We start from the raw sequence: 23,003 nt of genomic DNA, 5'->3' as shown, positions 1-23,003 counted from the left end.
ACACGCCCAGGGGGGACCTGCGGAGCCCAGAGCGGCCCCTATCTGCCGGTCAATGGGTGTGAAAGGCGCTGAGTGGTGGACAGGACCAGGGAGCCCGAGGAGGGACCAGCAGCCTGGACCGGGATGGAGAGGGGCGGGGAGACTTCGTCCTCAGGGGCCGAGGCGGGAGGAGGGGTCTGGAGGTGCGGTTGCGGCCCGCCCGTTTCTCGCAGCTCCCCGCCCCTGCTCTGAGCCCACTCCCCTCCACTGCTGCCCCGCCCTGGCGGTCGCGCCGCTGGCGGGCTGGCTCCGGGCCGGGAGCGCGCAAAGGCTGCGGAGCGGCGGCATGGGGGAGCACCTGTCGTGGGAGACTGACGGCTGTGAGTCAGCGGCGCTGGGAGGCCGGGGTGGGGGGTGGGAGCGGGCAGAGGCCCCCCGAACCCCGTAGGGGCGACCTAGCCTGGGATTGGCACATTACGCGTGTCTACCTCCGTTTTGGGCTCCTTTGTGGTGGCGAGAGGAACGCACCGGGCCGAGGGCACACTAGCCCCGCGCCGGAGACCTTAGCTAGAAATAAGATGGTAATGCGATCCTTTATCGAGCACTTAGTTTGTGTGCCAGGCCAAGCCAGGACAGGCACGCTCTTTGATCTTCATAGCGGCCCAATGGGTAGGACCTACTGCTGCCTCCGTTTTAGCATTAGAGAAAGCTGAGGCACGGGGTGGTTAAGTAAATGGCCCAAGGGCACACAGTCATTCAGTAGAAAACAAGCTGGAGGCCTCAGCCTCCCCGGCCTGTCGGGGCTGGTCGGAGAGTGGGGACCGTACCAGACGGGGAAACGGAAACCCAGAGGAGAGGAGCCATGGTGTGCTGCAGTGGGGTAAGGGCACCCCACAGCCTCGCTCAAGGAGGGGGCCCAATGCCGGGGCCCAATGCCGGGCCCCCGAGGTCGGGCAGCAGCTTCCACGTGGGCATCAGCTGGCCTTAGCGGGCTTTGGCTGGGAGAGGGGTGCGAGGGCTGGCGCCAGTGTCCTCACTGGGATGGGGGTTGGACGGGGGGCTCTATCAGGTGCTGTTTCAGAGTGTACAGATTCTTCATGGGGGAAACGGATCACATGATGAGGACCTTAACCATGCACAGTAAGGTTCACTGGGAGGTGTGGGGTGGAAGTCTCGGCCAAGGGCCCAGCCCCGGCAAAGGCCCTAGAGGCCAGAGTGCATTGTGTATTTGATGTGGCCACAGAGAGGGTGCATGGGTGGGGCTGGAGGGGAGAGATGAGACTTGATCTCACTGGTGCTCTGTGGGGTCTGCTTGCTCCCATTCCGACTCCTGGCTGTCTGCGGGCACAAACCCAACCACTCGCTCCAGGCTTCCTCTGAGAGAAAGGGAGTCTAGGCTGGAAGAGATCTCTTCAGATCACTTCCTTCACCGTCCCCCAGTTATACAGCTGGAGAAATTGAGACCTGCCCCCCCGGATCCCAGGGGGTCGTGACTAGCCCAGGATCCTGCTTCTAGAAAGTGTCAATGTGGGCACTAGAACCCCACCTTCTCTAAGCTCATACCTGAAGTGCCAGCTCTTTTCCCAGGCCTGGATCACGGCAGCTTTCAGCCAAGAGATTAAGGAAAGAAAAGCTGGGGACCCAAGTGCCTCCCGGAAAGATTTGAGATCTGAGAGGGACTCTTCCATCCAGATGGGTCTTCTCACCTGTAGGGAAGGCAGACTGCTTTGGAATGGAAGGCAGACTCTTTGGCTGGAGCTATCAATGTGGACCCCACTTGGAAGCTGATGTTTTCTCCATCCCCTTAAGTATCAACAGGAAGCTGCTTTCCTCTGGGGATTTTTTTCTCCTATCATTTACCTGAGCTTAAGGTTTGGTTTTCTATGGGGCTAATGAGTCTTCACTGGGCAGCATTTTATACAAGGCCCCCGAAGAGATGTAATGGTTTGCGTGTTGCTCATTCATTCAACAAATAAATGCCAGGGCCTGCATTTGAGAATACAATAGTTAACAAATCAGAGAAAAATCTCTCCCCTCATGGGCTTCTATTGTAATGGGGGAAGCAGACAATAAATTTAAAGTTGTAAACATGGCATCTGCCAATGATGAGAGGTGCTATGGGGGATGATAATGCAGGGAGGTTTGGTAGGGACGGTACTTTCCTTGGTTGGGGCTCCGATGGTCCAGTCAGTCTCAAATGAAGGAGGTCTGGCCACTTTCAGGTCTTTGGCTCCCAGAGTTGAATCTCTGACCCTTTGCCTTGGAGAGATATTAGTGACAATGATTATGGCACTGTGTTCCAGACACCATGCCAGAAGCTTTTTGTATTTCATATTTAATCGTTAGCAATAACCCTGCAAAGCAATTATGTCCCCATTTGAAATATGAGAGAACTGAGGCACAGGATAGTTAAGTAACTAAGTCATACAGTCAGCAAGTGACTCAGCGGAGCTGATTGCCCCAGGGGTAGCAGCTCTGAGGTCCACAGGTGTATCTATGAGGCATCGGGAAGCCCAGGACCCTCTCCTACATCTGGAAAGCCGTGCAACATTTATCAGGAAAAGCAAACTGAGTGTAGGTCTGTCTGTCACTTTGGTGCAGCGTTGGCCTTCCCTGCCAGACACTGGCCACCTGTCCCTAGATTGACAGTAGCTGGGTCTGGACATTCACACTGGACCACACACGCAGGATGTAGGTTTGGCAGCAAGAAAACCACACGATTACCTCCCCGTGATGACTGTGCAAAGGGCCAGGGCATATTTGTCCCTTGTGTGAGTGTGTCTGAGCTTTTTGGAGGAGGGGTTGGCATCTATTAGTCTGGAGATTATTTGTGTCATTCATGGAAGCAGAATTTTGTGGATTCCTTCCCGTACCCAGCTTTGGGCCTGCTGTGAGCAATGGGTGGATTGTCCTGTGTGGCCAGGACCCCCAAGGAGCTTGAGGCCCAGCCAGAGAGATCTGACATCTTCACAAGCTAAGAACAGTCAGGATGATAGCAGCATGGGGGGGAGGGGTCACCAGGCCTGATTCCTCCTGACTTGGCCACCAACCCACTAAGCCACAGGTGGCAAACACAAGGCCCGTGGACTGAATCTAGCCCTCCACCTTGGTTTATCCAGCCCGGCACCTTGTTTCTATCTGGCAGTAGTCCCGAGCTCCTTGCCCCTAGTTAAGGAGTAGTTACATCTACACAGTCCTAAAATTACATTCGGCCCTTTGAAGGCAACTGCAAGGTTGATGTGGCCCGCAGTGAAAATAAGAGTGATGTCCCTGCTTGAAGTTTACCGCTGCCCATGGCAGGGGCCTGGCAGGGAAGCTCTGAGGTTCCATCTAGTCTGAGACTGTCTTAGGTAAAGGGACAGTGATGAGGGGGAGGGGTGCGCAGGGAGACCACAGAGCAGGCCCCCAGCTGGGAGGGGAGAAAAGGTGGGCAGATGAGGATGAAGATGCCCGGTGAACGTGCCTCTGGCCTCTGCAGGGCCTGATGCAATAGGTGGCTCAGTGGATCCTGGCTGTTTTCTACATAACACGGTGAAAAAGGCAGCTGTTGACTCCAGGGGGAATGAATTTCACTCCCTCCCTAAGAGCAGCTCTGGGGAGAAGACATGAGACCTGGATGATGGGACACCTCTGAGGGTCAGGGACACACACTTAGCTCTGTGGATGGTCTTGCTCGTAGTCTCCCATCTTCAGGAGTCACAGAGTCCTGGCCATGTGCACACGTGGTGAGTCAGAAGGAAAAACAACTGGCCCTGGCTGGGTAGATAAGTTGAGTAGAGCCTCGCCCCCATGTGCCAAGGTTGTAGGTTCGATTCCCAGTCAGGGAACATACAAGAAGCATCCATGAGTGTGTCAATAAGTGGAACAACAAATTGATGTTCCTGTCTCACTCTTTCTGACCCTCCCCTCTCTCTCTAAAATCAACAAATAAAAATTTGTTAAAAAGAAGAACAACTTGTCTGGGGAAGTCTCGACACAGAGATAGAGAAGCGGTGTTCCCCTCCCGCCTCCACTCTCCATTCCTCTGGAAGACTCGGGCCCAGGAAACATTCAGGGCGCGGGGAGGTCTGTTCACTGCTCCTCGACATGCAGTGTGGGGACTCCCATCATTCCACATCCCTCTTACCCCCTCAGTGCACCCTCTGGAGAGGCAGCTCCACGAGGCTGCGCGCCGGAACAACGTTGGGATAATGAAGGAGCTGATTGGGAGAAGAGTCAACGTCCGGGCCAGAAACCAGGTGCGTAAACAGGATCCTCCAGCTCAGGATGTGGTGGGGATGTCCCCGCCGAGGAGGGACAGTTCACGGAGCCCCCATTTGCATGGGTTAACTTGAGTGAGGCTCAGGTTGTCCACATTTCTGAGGCCTCGCCCAAGGTCAGGGTCAGGATTCTGAGCCAGGCTTCTGCAGTTCCAGAGTTTATAGTCTTAACCCCTGTCACCCACCTGACAGGGATGCCCAAGGAACAAAAGTCAGAGTCAGGACACCAGGGGGTCAAAGGTCAAGAGTAAGAGGCTGGCAGGTAGGTCGATAGAGGCAAACAGCTGGAGGAACAAAGGTGATGCGCTGGCTCTGGTCAGAAGTCCAGTGGTTTGAGACCGAGCGAGACCAGACCAAAACAGGCTGCGCACACATGAGGAGAAACTTAGCTCAGTTCTCTGAGGGCCCTCGGGGTCCACTGAGTGTGTAAAGCTGCCGTGGGCCCCAACTTGCCTTTGGGGACTCAAAGACCAGCCTGGGAGGCAGACTAGCCCTGCTGACGAAGCCTCAGGGAAGGTCGTGGGTGAGGGGTCAACAACCCTGCTGGGGAAGGGGACAGAGGGAAAAGCCATTCTTTCTGCTGGGGGACACTGAGGATAGTCCTGAGTACCACTGGGGGTAGCATCAGCTCCCCGCCTTGGGGCCCTGGCTGTCAGGAGCCCCTCAGAGGAGACGACAGCCTTGGTCACCTGGTCAGTGGGGGCCGAGAAGGTCGGATGCCGGATTTCTGAGTGCAGCAGAAGCTTCTCTGCCTGGGATGACGCAGCAGGGGTGTGACCTGGGCTTTCGGGGCCTGCCTGGGACGCAGTGCTTAGTAACAGGCATTCTGGGGTTTTCAGGACACTCGTCTGCCTGTTTCCTGGTGGTCCTCACTCACCCCTGGAGAGGTGAGGAGGGCAGAAAGTATTAGTCCTGCCTATATGTTGAGGTAGGTGCAGAGAGGGCAGCAAGTCATGGTAGGTCACACAGCAACTTACTGGTGACTGGAGCCTCGGCCTCAGTTTCTGGATGAGCACCAGCAAGGAAGCATGGACTTATTGGGTGATAGGCTGCTAATGCCAGACTTGTTCATTCATTCATTCACTCATTCACTGATTCGTTCAGTCTATATGTATTTATGGTGGCTTGCTAGCCCGTGCCAGCACTGAGCTAGGTGCTAGGGACAGAGCGGAACCCGCGGCAGACGTGATGCCTGCCCTCTTGGAGCTGATAGTGTGGCGGGGCAGGACTGCCACTAAACAGGGCACACAAACAATTCCTCCCGGTGTGATGGAGTCCAGAGCACGTGGGGGTTGGAGGGCCCGCCCCCCAGGGGTCAGGGTAGGCGTCCTGAGGAAGAGGTGTGTGTGTAGGAGCCAGCGAAGAAGGACAGTGCTCTGGGCACAGAGGACAGCATGGGCAGAAGCCTTGAGGAAGGAACACTGGTCCCCAGAGACACCTCATAGAAAATCAGTTGTCTCCTGTCGTTGTCCCCTCTGGTGCATGTCCTGGCCATGAGGTTTGTCCCAGGAGCAGTGGGAGCTGTGAAGAGTTTTAGGTGGGGACAGATGGATCTGGTCGTTGTGTTTTACTACGTTCATTTCAGCTGCTGCTGTGTGGAGGAGGAGGGGCCAGGGTGGGGCTGGTCACCGGAGCCAGCAAAGGCCCTTCCGTTGCAGACCAGCCTCCTGGCCGGGTGGTGGGGAGAGTGTGGGCGGCAGGCCAGGCAGCCAGCCAGCACCTCACAGGACTCCTCTCATTCCTGGCAGGTGGGCAGGGTGGCCCTGCACTGGGCCGCAGGCGCGGGGCACGAACAAGCTGTACGGCTGCTTCTGGAGCACGAGGCCGCTGTGGACGACGTGGATGCGGTAGGGGCCCCTATGGAGGCGTGTCTGAGTGTGCATGTCTGTCTGTTTGTCTCAGGGTAGAGGAGGGGCATCAGAGCTCACTCTGGATCTATGGGCCAGCCCTTGTTGCCAGGTGGCCGACGACACTCAGATGTGCAGGGCGGGCAGGGAGTCTAAGCCTTTAAGGGCTTTGACACTGCTCTGGCCCCACTTAGTTCTTGCATTTTCAAGGGCCTTTCAGTTCTCAGAGAGCCTTTTCAGTTCCTCCTGATATCGTGTGAGCAAGGAGAGATCTGGACTGTAGAACAGATAATTGGGTGGATTATTAAAGGCCTTATTAGTAAAGGCAGCTGGAGGCAATTCTCCTATGATACGCCACAAGGCTTGTCCTGCTTAATTCTTTTTTTTTAAAGATTTTATTTATTTCTTTTTAGAGAGAGGGGAAGGGAGGGAGAAAGAGAGGGAGAGAAACATCAATGTGTGGTTTTCTCTTGCGCGCCCCCTACTGGGGACCTGGCCCACAACCCAGGCATATGTCTTGACTGAGAATGAACTGGTGACCCTTTGGTTCACAGGCTGGCACTCAGTCTACTGAGCTACACCAGCTAGGACCTGTCCTGGCTAATTCTTTAATCAACACTTTGCATAAAGACTAACAGTCTTACTTAACAAATCATCAGGCAGCACATTGCTGAGACAGAGCCCTGAAGAGTAACAGGATCTACAAAATTAGCTGTACAGGTTTGAGGAGAGGGCTGATTCTGACAATGCCATTTGACAGAGATGCATTTAAGAATCTAAATTTAGCCCTGGCCAGGTGGCTCACTTGGTTGGAACGTCATCCCATACACCAAAGGTTTTTAGGTTTGAGGGCACATACCTAGATTTTGGGTTCGATCCCTGGTCCGGATGCATAAGGGAGGCAACCAATCAATGTTCCTCTTCCAGATCAATGTCTCTCTTTCTCTCCCCCCTCCTCTCTAAAAGAATCAATAAAACATATCCTCAGGTGGGGATTAAAGAAAAAAAACCTAAATTTAAGTAAAAAATTATATATGGGAATAAACCCATAGATTCCACATTGTAATTTAGAGTGATTATTTACAATTTAAATCATTATCATTGTTTAACAATTATCATCGTTGTTTTTCTCTATAATCTAAAATTCCTTTAAATGCATCTATAATTAAAACTGTTAGCTATATCAGTGAAATAAAGGTAAAATTATTTGAGATCAAATAAAAAAAGAAACAGAGTGGGGGGGTGGGCTGAGGTGGGGGTAAAGGACAGAAAACTGTACCTGAACAACAATGAAAATTTTAAAAAGCAGGCATAAATTACATATGTGAACAATAAGAAAAAATGAATGAACCCAAACCAAACAAAGAATGATAAACTTCCTGGCAGACACTTAGCATTCATGGAAATTCCTTCCTTCGTCCTGGCTTCTCCCTGCTTCCAGACCCCTCCACCGGGGAGGGCTTGGTTGCAGCCCACCGCCCCCTCCTCCCTGCACCTGCCGGGCCTTGTTCAGAGGTGACTGCGGAGGAGAATGTCTGGGACCCCTAATCTGAGTTTCCCAATAAAACTCCGGACCCTCTTTGGTCAGCCCTTTGCCCACAAAGACCCCCACCGTGACCACTGTGCTCAGTGATTCCTCCCTGGAGGGGCTGGGTGAGAAAAGAGGATATGAGGGAGAAGAGTAAGCGAGGGCTTCCATAAGTCTGTTTTCTTTGCAAATAGCAATGAATATCTCTTGAAAAATAAGGAGGCTGGTGGTAACAGGAGGGCAGAGGAGAGGGGGAATCTGCTGTTGGGCTTTAGTGATATGCCAGGGGCTCTGCTCTGGGAAGTGCCTGGAACTAGGACCTGGGGTCCCCGGGGGGCAGCAGGCCGTGGCAGCATGGACCCCCCCCCCCACCGCCAAGAGCCTTACCGCTTTCGATTCCCAAGCTCCCAGACTCTGCACTAGGCTTATCCATTCCCTTCGTTCCATCAGCCCACGGTTGCTGACGTCCTCCCAGGGGCTGAGCTCTGAGTCCAGCTGGGTCTCTGAGCCTCTCTGCTCTAGCTAGGCCACCTCCAGTCCCCATGAGAGGTGCTGTGGCAGGTCCCGCACCTTCCCTAAGATTTCAGGAGGAAGGTCTTAAATTCTTGTGGTTACTGCTGGCTCTTACTTTCAGCTTCTGCTCAATTTTTGCTGTCCTCTTATGTTTTGCAAAAAACCCCCTTTGTCTCTCGTAGATACAAAGAACATTGGGAAGGTTGCCAGATGGGAAGGAGGTTGGGAGGGTGGGTGAAAAAGCTGAAGGGGTTAAGAAGTACAAATTGGTTGTTACAGAATAGTCATGGGGATGTAAAGTACAGCATAGGAATATAGTTAATAATACTGTAATTAATAACGGTCCTGGCTGATGTGGCTCAGTAGACTGAGTGCCAGCCTAGGAACCAAAAGGTTGCTGGTTTGATTCCCAGTCAGACCACCTGTGTCTGGCCCAGGTCCCCAGTTTGAGGCCTGCAAGAGACAACCAGTCGATGTTTCTCTCTCTCTCTCCCTCCCTTCCCATCTTTCTAAAATAAATACATAAAATATTTTTAAAAATTGAAATAACTACAGAGTGGGGCAAAAGCAGGTTTACAGTTGCATGGAAAATAATGCAATAATTAATAAATAATAATGTAAGAATAAACTCTGTGTTTCACACACTCACAACTGTAAACCTGCTTTTGCCCCACTTTGTACGCACGGTGTCAGTAGGTACTAGATTTATCGGAGTGATTGCTCTGTGAGTTACATAAATGTGTAATGAGTGGGTTGAGCACCTGAAGCAATAATACAATAGTGCCCATCAACTGTAATTGAAAATTAAAAAATTATTTAAAAAAATAACCCTGTGTCTCTACCCTGGCATCACCCCTAACGTGGATCCCAGCGCCGCTCCCCGACTTCCGTGGAGACCCGCACACAAGGCCTGTATTGTGGGGCAGGCCATCCAAAATAAGGGGTGGGGGGGATTTACATGAAGACAAAGTAAAAATCTTAAAATCTTCTTTTCCATTCCTGTTCTTTAAAGTCCTTTGGTGCGTCCCTTGTCATGGGCTCAGCCTCTGCTCCCCACAGTCCTCCTTCAGCCCTGTCCCTGTCTTCTGTCACCCCTCCGCCCAGTGCTTGCCCATTGCCAAAGCAGAGCTGTGAAACTTGCTTTAGGTTCCGGTGCCTGCTGGATTTCACCTCTCACCCCAACCACTTGTCAAAGCCTTTACGTAAACATGGTACCTAAGAGGAGCCCCGGTGCCAGCCACGAAGACCCCCTTTCCTGTCACCCCTTCCCGTGGAGCCAGTGGGGAGGCAGCTGTGGCCAGGGAGTTCCATACAGGTGCTGGGATGCCCCCCACCCTGTCCAGGTCCAGACTGAGACTGAGGCTGATTCAGGACTTGGAGCCAGCCAGCCCGTCCCTCTGGGTGCTGCCCGAGGACCTAGGAGCTTGGAGCCTGCTGGCGTGGGAGCAGATTAGGGGGACACTGGCTGACACCTTGCATCTTCATGAAGTGGGCTTCGCATCTCTGGTCCCAGCTGGACCAGGGAGCCTTTCTCCTTCTGCTTGTGGGGAGATTCTTTGGCGCATCAGAATGAAGCCCCACTGTGGGCCTATTCTGTGTATGACAGGCCCTGGGCCTTGCTGGGGGACTAGAGCCACATTTCTGGCCTAGGAACACCGGACTTACAGACACACCTTGGGGCGCCCAACACTGAGGGAAAACAGCACAGCCTCTGGGCCAAAAGTGGCGCTGGTCCGTCCGGCCTCTGTTTTGCTCAGACCTCACTCGATACCACCACAGCCGAGGAGAGAGCGAAAAATCACCACAGAGGGCGGCTAGCTGTCGATGCACCTGGGAGGGGAGTTTGGAGGCTTAGGGGTGCTCTTCACAGAGTGGGGAAGACTCAGAGGAAGTGGGGCCAGGGCTGCCCTCAGAGGCAGGACCCCATGAGGACCGAGGTCAGTGAAGGGGCTCTGATGACCCTGGAGCACGCTGCAGGTGTTGAGGAAGAGCATCCTGCGAACTCGCTGGGCAGCCATCAGATGGAGGCCTGAGCATGTCCTCGGTTGCCCCAAAGGGCCGGTGGAGCAGAGGGCACAGAGATGCAGATTCAAGCAGAGCGTAGGGAGGGGCTTTCTCACTGTGGCTGTCTGGTGCGGTGGCTGTCTGGTGCGGTGGCGAGGTGCTGTCCCTGCACATGGGCTCACTTACTCCAGCCTGAAGGATGTTCTGTGGGAGATTTGAATAGCTGGTTCTCAAACGCCAGCCCAGGAGGAGGTCTTCACCCATCGCAGGAGATCAGAGAATAGAAACACTGCAGTGTAGTTTTTGTGAAAACTATTTGCAAAGAGTATATTCTGAGATTGGCTCCTTCCAATTTTTTTTTGTGTTAAAATGGTCCCTCTGTATGAGATGGTGGTGACAGCAGATAGTATCTATTTCACTGAGTTTTATTTAGCACCCTGCCTACCCTGAAGAAGTTCACAATAGTACATCAGCCTCTGTTTCTTAAAAATTTCCTGGGCTTTCAATTTTTAAAGCTGGGAGCTCCTTGGCCTGGGTGGCACTGATGGCCCCTTACGTGGTATGATCTCACACTGCAGCCTTGCCTCCTCACATTCTCCTCCCCTCCTCTGCCTTGTCCTCTCCCCTAGTTTGGGATGAATGCAATTCTCCTCTCTGCCTGGTTCGGCCACTTACAGATTCTTCAGATCCTGGTTAACTCAGGAGCCAAGATTCACTGTGAGAACAAGGTAAGGCTCCAGCTGGCAGCCCACTTGACCCTAGTACCCCTGCCCCCACTCTTCCTCCTGACCCCCAACTGCACAGGTCTGCTCCCACCTCTGCCACCTGCCCCATTGCTGCCCCCTTCAGCCCCCACAAGCCTCGGCCTGCCCCAGCTTGCTTCCTGAAAAACCAGCTGAGTTCCACCTGTGAAGCTGGGGCCCTCTCTGCTTTCACTGGCATTGGGAGAAGGGCCTCAGGTGCCTCTTCCATCAATACTGTACACCGTCCTCCACCACTCTGGAAGTCAGGACAGATGCCAGTTGTCCGACCAGCCTGCTTATTCGCAGAAGACAAGCACAAGTAACACTCTCAGAGGGTGGCAGGAAGATTAAATGACAAGGGCTCTGCCTCCTTCGTGCTCAGGGTGGAGGGATAGGAAGAAAGCACCAGTTACCAAACCCTGGGACCTTGGGTTTGTTACTTTACCCCCCGAGTCTCAGTTTTCCCTTTGGAAAGGGGGATGCCAGGACCCACCTCTGAGCCGTGGGAGGAGCAAGTGCAGTGCAGTGGATAAAGTCTCCGGCACAGCAGTGTCAGCGTGGGGCGGGCAGAGAAGCAGTTCCTTGCTGCTCAGAGAGGTGCGGGCTGTTTGAGAGAGGAGGGCCCAGCCAGTCAGAGTGCCTGCAATCCCTGCACCGTGCGTAGCTCTAAAGGAAGTGCAGACATCTTGGCCCAATGCCGTCAGGCAGGGGTTCTCAACCTGGGTCCTTCGAATTCAAGAATCCAAGGATTTGGACAGGGAAAATAACTTCTTTTTCACTAACTTCTGCCGTAAAATTTAGCATTTCTTTCAATGACGAATGAATGCAAGGGTGGAAGTGGCATGGTCTCTTGAGGCCAAGGCTGGAAAGTCACATGATATTGTGCCCACCACATTCTATTGCTCAAAATCCATCACATAGCCAGGGTGGAGAGGGTGGAGAACACTGGGCTCCCCCTCTTGACAGAAGTAGTACAGTCCCGTCATTCGGTGTTTCCAAGGGTGGAAGGGACAGCTGTGGCCATCTTTGCGAACAGTGCGCCCAGTCTTCCTTTCTGTCCCTTGTCTGGGTCGTCCCCTGAGGTTCTCATCTCACCTTCAGAAGGGTCGCTGTGGGTTGGGCCACTAGACTGTTGGTTATTCCTGTCTGCTCAGCCGGAAGATTTCTCTTTCCCTGGCTGCGTTTGCCAGTCATCGGTGATACTTAAAGTTTTATTAGATTAGAGACTGCATTAAAATTTCATTAGTTTTCTCATTAATATTCTGCAGTGCATTTGGTCATCTTTGCCCCCTCATCTCCTCCAATCTTGTGACAATTTCTCAGTCTTTTCTTGTTCTTTACACTTTGACATTTTTGAAGAGTACCAGTCAAGTATTTTATAGAACGTCCTTCATTCTGGTTTGTCTAATGTTTGATTAGATTGGGGCAGTAGAATTTTGGGAAGAAGACCACAGCGGTCAAGTGCCTCTCTCACCTCCTGCTGTCAGGGGGCAAAGGACGCTGCAGCCGCGAGAACACCGCACCAGGTGTGAGACGGGTGTGGCCAGCCAGACCTTGGTTCTGTAACCTCAGTACTTGAGTTCTCATTAGGAAAGAACTCAGAGCCAAGACTTAAAGTGTAAGATCAAGTTTATTTAGAACAGAGGCAGAAGAAGAGGGCCCTGGGAGCTTAGGAAAGAAAAGAGTGAGGGTACTGGGCCTGGGGAGGGGACGAGGTTCCGGCTGCTCCCCAAGGGAGAGCACTCTGAGTCCGCATCCTAAAGGCTTTTAAGGGTGAAGAACTTAGGGGCGGTTCCAGGGGAGGATCTCAACAGAATATTCATGAGCTTGCCAGGTGTGTCCTTTCAGGGTAGTGGTTTCCAGTGATTGGTCAGTGCAGGGCAGAGGCACATTAGTCAATGCAGCTGGTCCTGAGGTCCGCCCACTTGTCTGGTTTTGCTGTTTTTCTGGGCCTGGAGCTGGAATACAACTGAGATGTTATCCCCAGGGGTCAATGCTTCGGGGAGTGGTCACTCGAGGGCTTGCATGGGGGTTCAATGAGGCTATTCTCCTGCCCCTCCTTCTCCCTCTACAGGGGTCTACCACATGACTAGTGACATGCCAGGGGAGGAAAGCTCAGGAGTGATATAAAAGATCATGCAGTATGCTAGTGGGGGAAGGTGACCCTGGGGACAAGGTCCTTGTTTTCCCAGGTTTGTCCATTGCTAGGCACCTGGGGCTTTTTGCCCTGGTGACCTTCTGCATCTAGCCCATTGTCCTTGTTCTGTTCACATCTGTGTCCCACAGCCTCAGCATGATTCGTCACTGGTCATGTTACTTTGATCCAGTTCTGACACCAATTCCTGTGTGTGTGTTTTTTCCATGCCACCAGGTAATTAACTCAGTTCTCCACCAGGTCAGGACACTGACCTGGTGTCCTGCAAATTTAACTCAATTCTGACACCATCTACCTGGAGACAGCGTCAGATTCCACGGGTTAAGGGCTCCGCTTCACATGCCTGGACCCAAGTCCAGGTCCTTATCTGGGTTTCCCACTAACCCCTCCCCAGGTCCAGACTATTTGTTAGAGCAGCTCCTAGAACTCAGGACGCTCATTTACTACTCGATTACTAGTTTATTACAAAGGATATTAAAGGATGTAAATCATCACTAGCCAGATGAAGAAATTCATAGGATCAGGTCCTGAGCCAAAGGAGCTGCTTGTCCTCATAGAGCTTGGGGCCCAGCACAGGGATGCAGTCTGGTTTGCCAACCCGGAAACTCTCCAAACTCCCTCTTCCCCGCCCCCCAGGGGTGGGCTTCCTTACATAGATATGATTGATGCAGTCCTTGGCCACTGGTGCTTGATTCAACCTTCTGTCCTCTCCTTTCCTACAGGTCAGGGGGTGGGACTGAACGTTTCAGCCTTCTAATCAAGGTTGGTTCCCCAGGCAACCAGCCCCCATCCTTAGGTAACTGGGGGGCGGGGTTTCCCAGTCTCATTAACATAACAGAAGACATCTTTTCCTGCAGGTTTTAGGAGCCCTGTTTCGGGAACGTGGACAAAGACTAAATATATTTTTCTTATTATAAATCATAGTATTACTCTTGGTCACTTAGTTAAAGCATGTCGGCCAGGTTTCTCCACTGTAACGTTGGCGTTTTCCCTTCCCGTAATCCATTGTTAGAAGCTCTTTGTGGTTTTAATTTGCATTTCAGTAATGACTAATGATGTCAGATATCTTTTCATGTGCTTATTTTTCTTCCATATTATCTTCTTTCATTTCCAAATTATTTTTTAATTGTGTTGTCTAATTTCTCATTGATGAGTTTTTAGAGTTCTTTATAAATTTTTGATGTGCTTAAGAATAAATTACAGACACCAGCGTACTTATCTTTACTTCAGCAAACATGCCAGTAACTAGGGTTGAATTTTTTTACCTGCAGTGAAATATACGTATCTTAAATTTATATTCTCTGAGATTTGGCAAATGCTAGTCCTGTGTACTCCAAACCTCTGTCAGGACGTAAAACATTGTTCGTTGGTTTTCATGACCTGCTGACTGTTGCAGTCTGTTTGGAAGGCCGTGCTTTAAACAATCTCTAGCTGTAGTGCAAGGCCAGGGTAGAGGCTCTGGGCCGTGAGCAGAGGACTTGCAAACATCCCTCACTTAAGTTGCTTCTGGGCAAGAGACCGCCTTCCTCACAGTGTGTGAGAAGGGCCTCCCCTGCAGACTGCAGGGGCCACCCTGGGCTTGTTTCCAGGACGGCCTCACCTTACTGCACTGCGCAGCCCAGAAAGGCCATGTGCAGGTGCTGGCGTTCATAATGGAAGACTTGGAGGACGTGGTCCTGGACCATGCTGACAAGGTGAGTGGGGTGTCAAGGCTGTCCTTCCCACTGGGCTTGGGGCTCCTGGGGCCACTTGTGCCCATTCCTTGAGTGTGTCCTTTGAGCTATGGCTAGTGCAGGCTGGACCCCGCCTCAAGGAGCTGCTGGTTTGGAAGGGGCATAAGGCTCAGATGAGCAAGGCAGAGGCAGAAACATGGTCAGTTCCCTCTGATCATGACAAACGGGTTAGAGAAGGGAGCCACTGCTTTCTGCTTCCAAGAGGAGGTGACATGTAATGAACGAACTGAATTAGATCGGTAAGGTTAGAGAAAGCAGGAGAGAGAGCATTGCTAGAGCTTTAGAGGTGAAAAGGGGTTGTTGGGGTCCCTCATGGAAATCTTTACCCCTCTGCCCCGCCAGGATTCTGTTCCTTATTCAGTAGGTGGCAGGCAGCCACAGGGAGATTTCAGTGCGGAGGGACCCCCTAGCGGGACCTTGTCCCGAGGTCATCTCTAGGTTTTCCAGGCAGGGTGTGTGGGATGAGGGGAGCGGGGAGTGTCTGGGGCAGGAGAGGGCACTGCAAGCCCAGAGTGGTTGAGGGAATAGAGGCCAGGGCAGGGCACAAAGCTTCGCTGTCTTCTCTTCCTGGACAGCTGGGAAGGACAGCGTTTCACCGGGCTGCTGAGCACGGGCAGCTGGATGCTCTGGACTTCCTTGTGGGCTCTGGCTGTGACCACAGTGTCAAAGACAAGGTACTGTGACAGTGGGCCCCAGGGGAGGGCCAGGCTCTGGGCTCCTGCTCTGGGTGGGTGCTGGCAGCTCACCTGTGACTACTTCTGACTCCAACTTGTTGGAGGGGCGGATAGCCCAAAGACCGGAGCTGGTCCGATGTCCATCCAGCAGGTGCTCTTTGAGCACGTGCTACGCGCCAACCCTGAGCTCCAGGTGAGGAACACAAAGATGCCTGAGACACAGTTTCTTATACAGGTAACTCAATGGCACAGTCCTCATAAAGGTCTATGGTCCTGTGTGGGGAGTCAGGATGGCACTTGGATTGGCTGGTAGTGCTGCCAGGAGTGGGTTTGAGAGGGCTGGATTCCGTTGGGGGCATCTGTTTTGGGGGTGTGGGAAGAGTTAGGGGGGTGGTAGCCTCACACACCTGTGGTTATTTGCTTTCTTTGTTGTTCAGTATGATTATGGACAAAGCAGGACGAGAGCAGTGAGGAGGGAGCACTTTGTTCGGGTGGATTTAATGAATCTGAGAAGGGGTGAGGGATGGAGACTGGGAGGGACTGCCCTGCATCAGTGGTCCATGGTGAATCATTAGCAAATGCGTTGCAGCAGATTCTAAACAATGCTTCTAACAAAGGGACGAACTCCATTTTCAATCCTCTGATTCCTGTGTGTGGACAGAGAGCTCACAAACAAATATACCTCGGCGTCTTTGAGCTGGAAGGCATCTCCCACAGGGCCAGTTCCACCTCTCACACAGAGGTGGAAATGGGGGGCCAGAGAGGAGGATACTCTAGCCAAGGTCACACAGCAAGACAAAGGTCGAGCTGCGTTGAGAACTGGCATCCTGATGCCTAGCCTTGGGCTTCGCCCTCTCAGCAGGCTGTCTCCTGGGGCACTGAGCCCACAGGCCCGCACTGAATCCATCTGTCCTCATTCACCCTCCTGGGGTGAAAAGGCGGAGTCGAGTCCTGAGACTTCCTTCATTTTGGAAAAGTGGCTGGAAATGGGCGTGCTCAGTGCCAGGCACAGGGCCTGGGGGTGGGAGGACGGAGAGGGGAAGGACAGGCCCTGCCAGGACTCAGCTACCCAGGAGGCAAAAACCGACTGTGCTGGGGCCCAAGGAGAGTAAGAGCACCCAAAGCGGAAAACAAGGAAAGTCCGGCTTGGGTGGACTTGCTCAGAACCTTGCAATCAGAAATTCCAGAAAGACAAATTTAAAATTGCACTTCCCTGTAAAGTTTTACATATTCAGATGAGGAATATTTTCGTCGGAAACTTCATCTGGGCAGGGCGGCACAGGGAGCTTTTCACGGCTCTGACTCCTGCCAGGACCCCACCTGTCAGGACACCACTGCGACATGACGATGGCAACACATTGTGTGTCACAGGCGCTGCAATGGAAGGGAGGCTTTGGGGGCCCAAAGGAAGTGATTAATTCCACTGGGAACATGGAGGGGATGCTGAAAGACTGGGCGCCGCCACAGCAGAGGACACTGGGCCCCAGGCCAAGCCCTCCTTCCATCTGGCTCTCCTGCCTCTGAGCACGCCCCACCCTGCCCAGGCCAGGCAGAATTCAAGTGCCCCGTTGAAGGTCCTTGCCACCTGCAGCTTCAAAGGGCAGGACGTGGGTGTTTATAACCTGGAAGGAAGGAGCAAGCCCTGCCCTGTGTCCATGGCCCTGCGAGCGGAGAGCACACGTCGGGCCCTGCTCAGGCTGTTTGCGTTTCTCTGGACACAGAGACTTTACCCTGAGGCCACAGTGCTCAGCCTGCTTCCTGCCTGCTGCAGGGCGCTGACTAGCCCACTGCCCGTTCATCTGCAGACAGGCGGGAGAGAGGCAGAACAGAGCTGGGAGGATTTTTGAGACTTGATTTTTATTTATTAATATAATATGACTGTTGTCATAAAGTGTTGGGAACCACTCTGCCTGGTTTCAGGAATTGTAACTACCCCCCATGGCTAAGGATGAGTGAGTGACCTCCGGAACACGAGCCACAGGAGACAAAGCTTGTCTCTGGTAGCAAACTCTGCCTCAGCTTACCCCCCTACCCCAAAGTATGGTTGGCTAGTTAATGACGGGTAAGACTCCTCACAGTGAGGGGCAACCTAAGCCAGACTCGATCACTTGGGAGGCCATCATGGAAGGATGCGGCAGGGGGGGGGGGGCTGTGACAAAGAGGGAGCAATGGACCCTTGCCCCTTGGCTATCTGACATAGCCTAAGTCCCCATGTCCTCTGGGAGAAGTGCTTCCTGGCTCTAATCCACTTAAGCCTGAAAACCTATGATGGGGAAGGTGGTGCAGCCCTTTGCCAGCTAGAGTGGTATCTGGGGTAAATCTGGCATAAGAAGGAATTCCTAAAAGTCCTGTGAAACCTGCTTTGTTAAGAGTACTTTTATTCATATGTTAAGAGTCTGAGCAGGAAATGATTATGTCTCTCAAAGTTTCTGCAAAGCCCCTTTCCCGACAGACTCTGACTCAGACTAAGCCCTCAGATTTCTTTGAAATGTTATCTACTGTTTGATCCTTGCTGCCTGTATTCCTGTGTATTACAACCCAATAAAAGCCCCTGAACAAAGGGGCTCCTGGCCTTTTTCCTCTGAGAAACTGGCCACCTCTCCTCCCCAAGCAGATCATGTCTTGGTAGTGTTTACTTTCGTCTGTGGTGCAAAGGGGGACTTGAGGGCAAAGTTGCCCCCACAATAAAGGAAACATTGTTTCATCTGTGATCCCAATAAGAATTTATAGCTGTTCTGTGTGTGTGTGAATCTATCACGGGGGAAGGGGGATAGGTTTTGAACTCTTTTCAGTGCTGCTTGGGCTGTGGTGTATGTTCGCATCCTCAACTGGCCCTTTAAAGATCTGTGCCCAGCTGTGAACAGCCCCTCCTCCTGAAGGCACGCAGACAGGCCAGAGTGGGGAGGAGCTTGAGCTAGGAAGTCCCCATGACTGGTTCAGCTGGATGCGTCCCAAGGGCCTCCGGGGTGTAGAGAATGACCAAAGCTGCATCCTCCCTTCTGGACGCTCCTGTGGGTTCCTCAGGGTTCCTTGCCCTGGCCCCCATCTGTGGTTCCTCTTTAGGGGCCTGTCTTATCTCTGGGCTCTGCCGGTGGACCTCCTCTGCTGGGCCCTTCCACAGTAAGATCCTTTTAACCCCAAGTGGGCTGCCCTTGGGGGGCACCTCTAATACAGAGAGCACTGTGCCTTCCCCTGACCCCACGGAGCCACCTCTCAGCTCTGTCACTGTCACCTTTGGACTTGTCAAGTGTGAGGCAACTACCAGTCTTTTGGCTCTCAAGTTCCAGGAGACACACGTCAAGCTCTTGTCACATTATTACTCATTGAACAAATACCTGTTGAGTGTCTGCCATGTGTCCCAGGTCCTATTCTAGGCATTGGGGAAAGTTCAGAGAACAAAATAGAAATCCCCACCATGTGGTGCTTATGTTCTAACAAGAGAGTCAGACGATAAACAATAAGCATAGCGTACACATGAGTGCTAAAGGCATCAGAAAGCGGTGGAGAAAAGGAAAAGTCGAGCGGGATGGGGGATCAGGAGGAGAGGTGCAAATTCCCGTTATAAACTGTGGCCAGGGTGGGCCCATTATTCAACAAGAAGCTAAGGGTGTCTTGAGCAAAGACCAGGAGGTGAGTGACTGGGCATTGTGGCTGCCGGGGAGAGTCCGGAGTCACAGCCTTGAGCAGAGGGAGAGGTTGGTGATTTGGGTCGCTGGTGAGGGATCAGCTTTAGACAGAAGCATGGAAAGTAGAGATTTTTAAAAAAGTAATGGGTCTGCCTTGAAGTGCAAGGGAAGAGAGACTGGCACTTGGCCCTTGAAAGTGCCATTGGGCATAGTTTTGGGCCCAGTCCTCAGGGCTGCAGCTTGTCATGGCCTTGCTCAGAGACCTGGAGATGTCGCTTCCCCTCTCTGGACCTCAGTTTCCACACCTATAAAATAAGGGGTGGCTCCAGCAGCCCCAGAGCCTGGGAAGCTCTGTGACGCTACTGGCTCCTACTTGTAGGAGGGGAACACGGCCCTTCACCTGGCCGCTGGCAGGGGCCACCTGTCTGTGCTGCAGCGACTTGTGGACATCGGGCTGGACTTGGAGGAGAGGAATGTGGTGAGTTGCCACCTGGATGACTCGGAGATGGGTGACGTTCACTCCCCACTTTCAAGGAACCCACTGCCCGTGGTTCAGCCTGGTTTTCCCTGGTAGAGGTCAAAACCAGGAGCTGAGGACAGAAGCAGGGGTGTGGCACAAATAATGCCCTTTTTAGTTGCAAAATCTTTTATTGAAAACCATAAGCATGTAATTCTGTAACATAACAGTATCACACTCGAGCACACCATATGGCATTTTAGGTGAAATGTTCAAATTGCTGTCCGTCTCTTGTGGGACATTCACGTACCCTACCAACCACCCTCAAGCAAGCCTTTCTTCTGTTGGACCCTGTATGTTCTTGAACTAACAGCCCACCAGGAAAAGCTAAGCAGTGGTGTGAAACTCCAGGCTTGGGGCACCGGCCAGCATGGGGGATGACCAAGTAGTACGCACAGCGTGTGTGCTCAAAGAAGGCAGGTTGCCATGGCCAGGATGGTCAGGGATGGCTTCCTGGAGTAGGAGGGGACGGACAGAGCAGTGTGAGGCGGCTTAGAGGGTGAGCAGAATGGGAGCAGGGGCGGAGGAGGGCGTGAATGTACCACGTGCCCCTCAAAGGTGTGGGACTCAGGGAACCGCAGATAACCCGGTCACTGTCCCCAGTAGCTGGACAGAGCAGGGCTCAAAGGGCCCTGGAGCCTGGCGTGAGGGCGTCCCAGGGTCTGGCCTCAGCCTCCTGCCGTCCTCATACCGCTCCTGTGTCTTCCAGGAAGGTCTGACCGCCCTGCACGTGGCCGTTGAAGGAGTCCACCCTGACTGTGTGCAGCTGCTCCTGGGGGCCGGGAGCAGCGTGAATGCCCTCACCCAGGTAGCCGGGCCTCCCCACGACCCACGTCTGCCCTGGGCTGCTGAGCTGTGACCGTGTCAACAGTGACAGCCACAGTGATTTCTGAACATCGTGTGCACAGAGGCCATGTGGCAGTAGGCCCAGGTTCTGGTCTTGGCCTTGCCACTGCTGAGCTATTGTGATCTGGGCAAGTGACTTAACCACTCTGAGCCTCTTTTTCCAACTATAAAATGGGATGATATACACTTGTTTACACTGGTGTGAGGATTAAACCTAAGGGTCAGGGGCACAGTGTCAGGGACATAATAGGAGCTCAACACCTGTTTGCGGCTCCCTGTTGCAGTTCTCTATTTGCAGGCACTGGACAGTTCACCGAGCGCCTTAAAAGCGTCCACTGTTTTGCAGGTGAGGAAGAGGCAGCTTACAGAGGGTCAGTGACTCTCCCAGGTCACAAGCTGGGCAGAAGCAAAGCCGAGTCTGAGAGGAGGCTGTGGCCCACCCACTGGGCGTCCTCAACAGGAGGCCGGGTGTGACTCTGGGGCAGGCCCCTGCTCTTCCTCATTACTGCGCTCCCTAAGTCAGCCGCCCTCAGAAACGTTCCCTGCGTCCTAAAAGGAGGGCCGTGGCCTTTACTTTGAGAGTTGGTGTTGTTGAGGTTTTATTTATTTATTTATTTTTAGATCACTGACAAATAGACTTTTTGGCTGGTTAAATGCTCCAGGGTCTGAAATTCTTTATTTGTTCCAAATTTTAATAATAAAGCAAAAATAAATAATAGCAAAAAAGTTAAAAAGCAGAGGAATTAAAAGGGTAGGCTACAAATATTTTTAATAGGTATTATTATTATTTTAAACACTTTGTTTGTTTATCTTTAGAGGGGAAGGGAAGGAGAGAGGGAGAGAAATATCAATGTATGGTTGCCTCTCATGCGTCCCCTGTTGGCACTTGGCCTGCAACCCAGGCATGTGCCCTGACTGGGAATCGAACCGCGATCCTTTGGTTTGCAGGCCTGCACTCAATCCACTGCGCTATACCAGCCAGGGCTACAAATATTTATTTGACATGAAAACAGTCAAGGAGAAACAGAAAAAAAAGATAGGAGACATATGGAAAATAAATAACAAAATGGAAAATGTAAATTTAATAATATTGGAATTAAACCGCCCTAAGTGTGAATAATGCTTTACGAGCCACAAAACACTTACTTTACAGAACTCCCTTAGAAGCTATGGGAGCCACTAGCTGTGGGGCGTGGGGGTTGGGGGACACCGAGGCCCAGAGGGGAAAGTAGCTGCCTCAGGTCGCCAGCTGTGTCCCTCTGGGACTGCTCTTTGGGCAGCGAGGCCCTTTCTCTGCCCCCAGCACAGTCTCTGTCCTGGGCAGGTTCTGTAGCGGAGGAAGCACAGGAACTTAGAGACAGGGAGGCTGCGTCCAGCCCACGGTGGTCACGTCCAGCCCACGGTGGTCACTGGTGGGGTGGGAGCTGCCCACTTCACTGGGCCTTGTGCTCTAGCCTTGGCTTGAGGTCTCTGGCAAGGGCCACATTCCGCCTCCAAATTCCCACCCCTTGAAGTGCCGTGCAGCAGGGTCCCCGAGGAGGGGCACCCCTAGAGTGACTGTACTTCCCATGGGGAAGTGGACTGGTTCCCAGCCACCTGTGCACTCAGACAGGACTTTGTGAGGGTGACAACTGGTCCTGGTTTGCCCCCATGTTGGCAAGCTGGGACAGTTGGTCACTTGGTGAGGCCTGCCTGGCAGCGAGCAGATGTATCTTATGTGAGATCCTCGTTGGGCCAGGAGTGGGCTCTGAGTGGAGGTGGGCACGTAGAAGGCCCGTCTGGGAAGAAGGCCTCGCCTGGCCCTGCCAGGGATGAGCTGAGACAGCCTGACCAGTGCCAGCCAGGCAGCATGTGCTGTGTGGGCTTTGCCCTGTGCTGGCAAATTTTGCTTGTCCCCGTCTTTGAAAACCGGCTCTTCAAAGTCCATGCTCTGCGAGTCTTTACCAGCTAAGGAACTGTGCAGGCTTTGACCTGTGCTCTGCAGTCTGTGACAGGAGGCAGGGAAAGGCTGAGCTCATAGTGAGCCCCTGTCACCGGTCACCAGGCCTGGGCAAGTCACTGATTAACTTAGCGTCAGAGTTTAAGGGGGGTAATAAACCCGGGGTGGGTGGTGGGTGGGGGTGTAATGAATTCCAGTAAGCCCCTCTGTGGGGTGCTTAGGAAGGTGCACCGATTTCTGTTTTCCTCTAGAAAGAGCAGAGCTGCCTCCACTACGCAGCCCTCAGTGGCTCTGAGGACGTGGTCCGGGCGCTCATCCACTCAGGGGCCTGCACCAACGTGCCCGATCGTGTAAGTGTGGGGGCCTGGACGGAACGGAGTCCCTCCTGCAAACTCTTCCGTAACCTCATTGATTGGGGTTGGGGTCTGGGCCGGGGCAGCTGGCAGCCCGTAGGAGAGTCAAATAAGATCCCAGTGGAATGGGACTGAAGGCAGCTTGCATTTCCTTCCCAGCGAAATATCTGCTCGTGCTCTCCTCTCATTTAACCATTGGATCTTAGTAATGATCTTCTTACAGATTTAGTCTCTTGGTTGTTCCCTTTTTCCTGTTATGTTGCAGAACATGCAGCATAGCATAGGCA

At 52.8% G+C, this 23,003-nt stretch overlaps 1 protein-coding gene across 2 annotated transcripts in view; it reads left to right on the top strand.

The window, feature by feature from the left end:
* The first annotated feature begins 276 nt into the window (after positions 1-276).
* ANKDD1A (ankyrin repeat and death domain containing 1A) overlaps positions 277-23,003 on the top strand; it is a 37,981-nt gene continuing 15,254 nt past the window's right edge. For both annotated transcript variants that reach the window (XM_037155776.2, XM_037155775.2), the window contains exons 1-9: positions 277-359; positions 4,114-4,217; positions 5,987-6,085; positions 10,760-10,858; positions 14,618-14,722; positions 15,337-15,435; positions 19,441-19,539; positions 20,288-20,386; positions 22,615-22,713. In XM_037155776.2, the coding sequence (XP_037011671.2) occupies positions 326-359; positions 4,114-4,217; positions 5,987-6,085; positions 10,760-10,858; positions 14,618-14,722; positions 15,337-15,435; positions 19,441-19,539; positions 20,288-20,386; positions 22,615-22,713 (837 nt within the window). In that variant the 5' untranslated portion in view covers positions 277-325. The remainder of the gene's footprint in view (positions 360-4,113; positions 4,218-5,986; positions 6,086-10,759; positions 10,859-14,617; positions 14,723-15,336; positions 15,436-19,440; positions 19,540-20,287; positions 20,387-22,614; positions 22,714-23,003) is intronic.

Source organism: Artibeus jamaicensis, unplaced genomic scaffold, assembly GCF_021234435.1.
Source record: "Artibeus jamaicensis isolate MK-2021 breed Jamaican fruit bat unplaced genomic scaffold, CSHL_Jam_final contig_548, whole genome shotgun sequence".
NCBI lineage: Eukaryota > Metazoa > Chordata > Mammalia > Chiroptera > Phyllostomidae > Artibeus > Artibeus jamaicensis.
The sequence above is the reverse complement of the archived record's forward strand: the minus strand, read 5'-3'. Positions and strand labels throughout refer to the sequence as shown.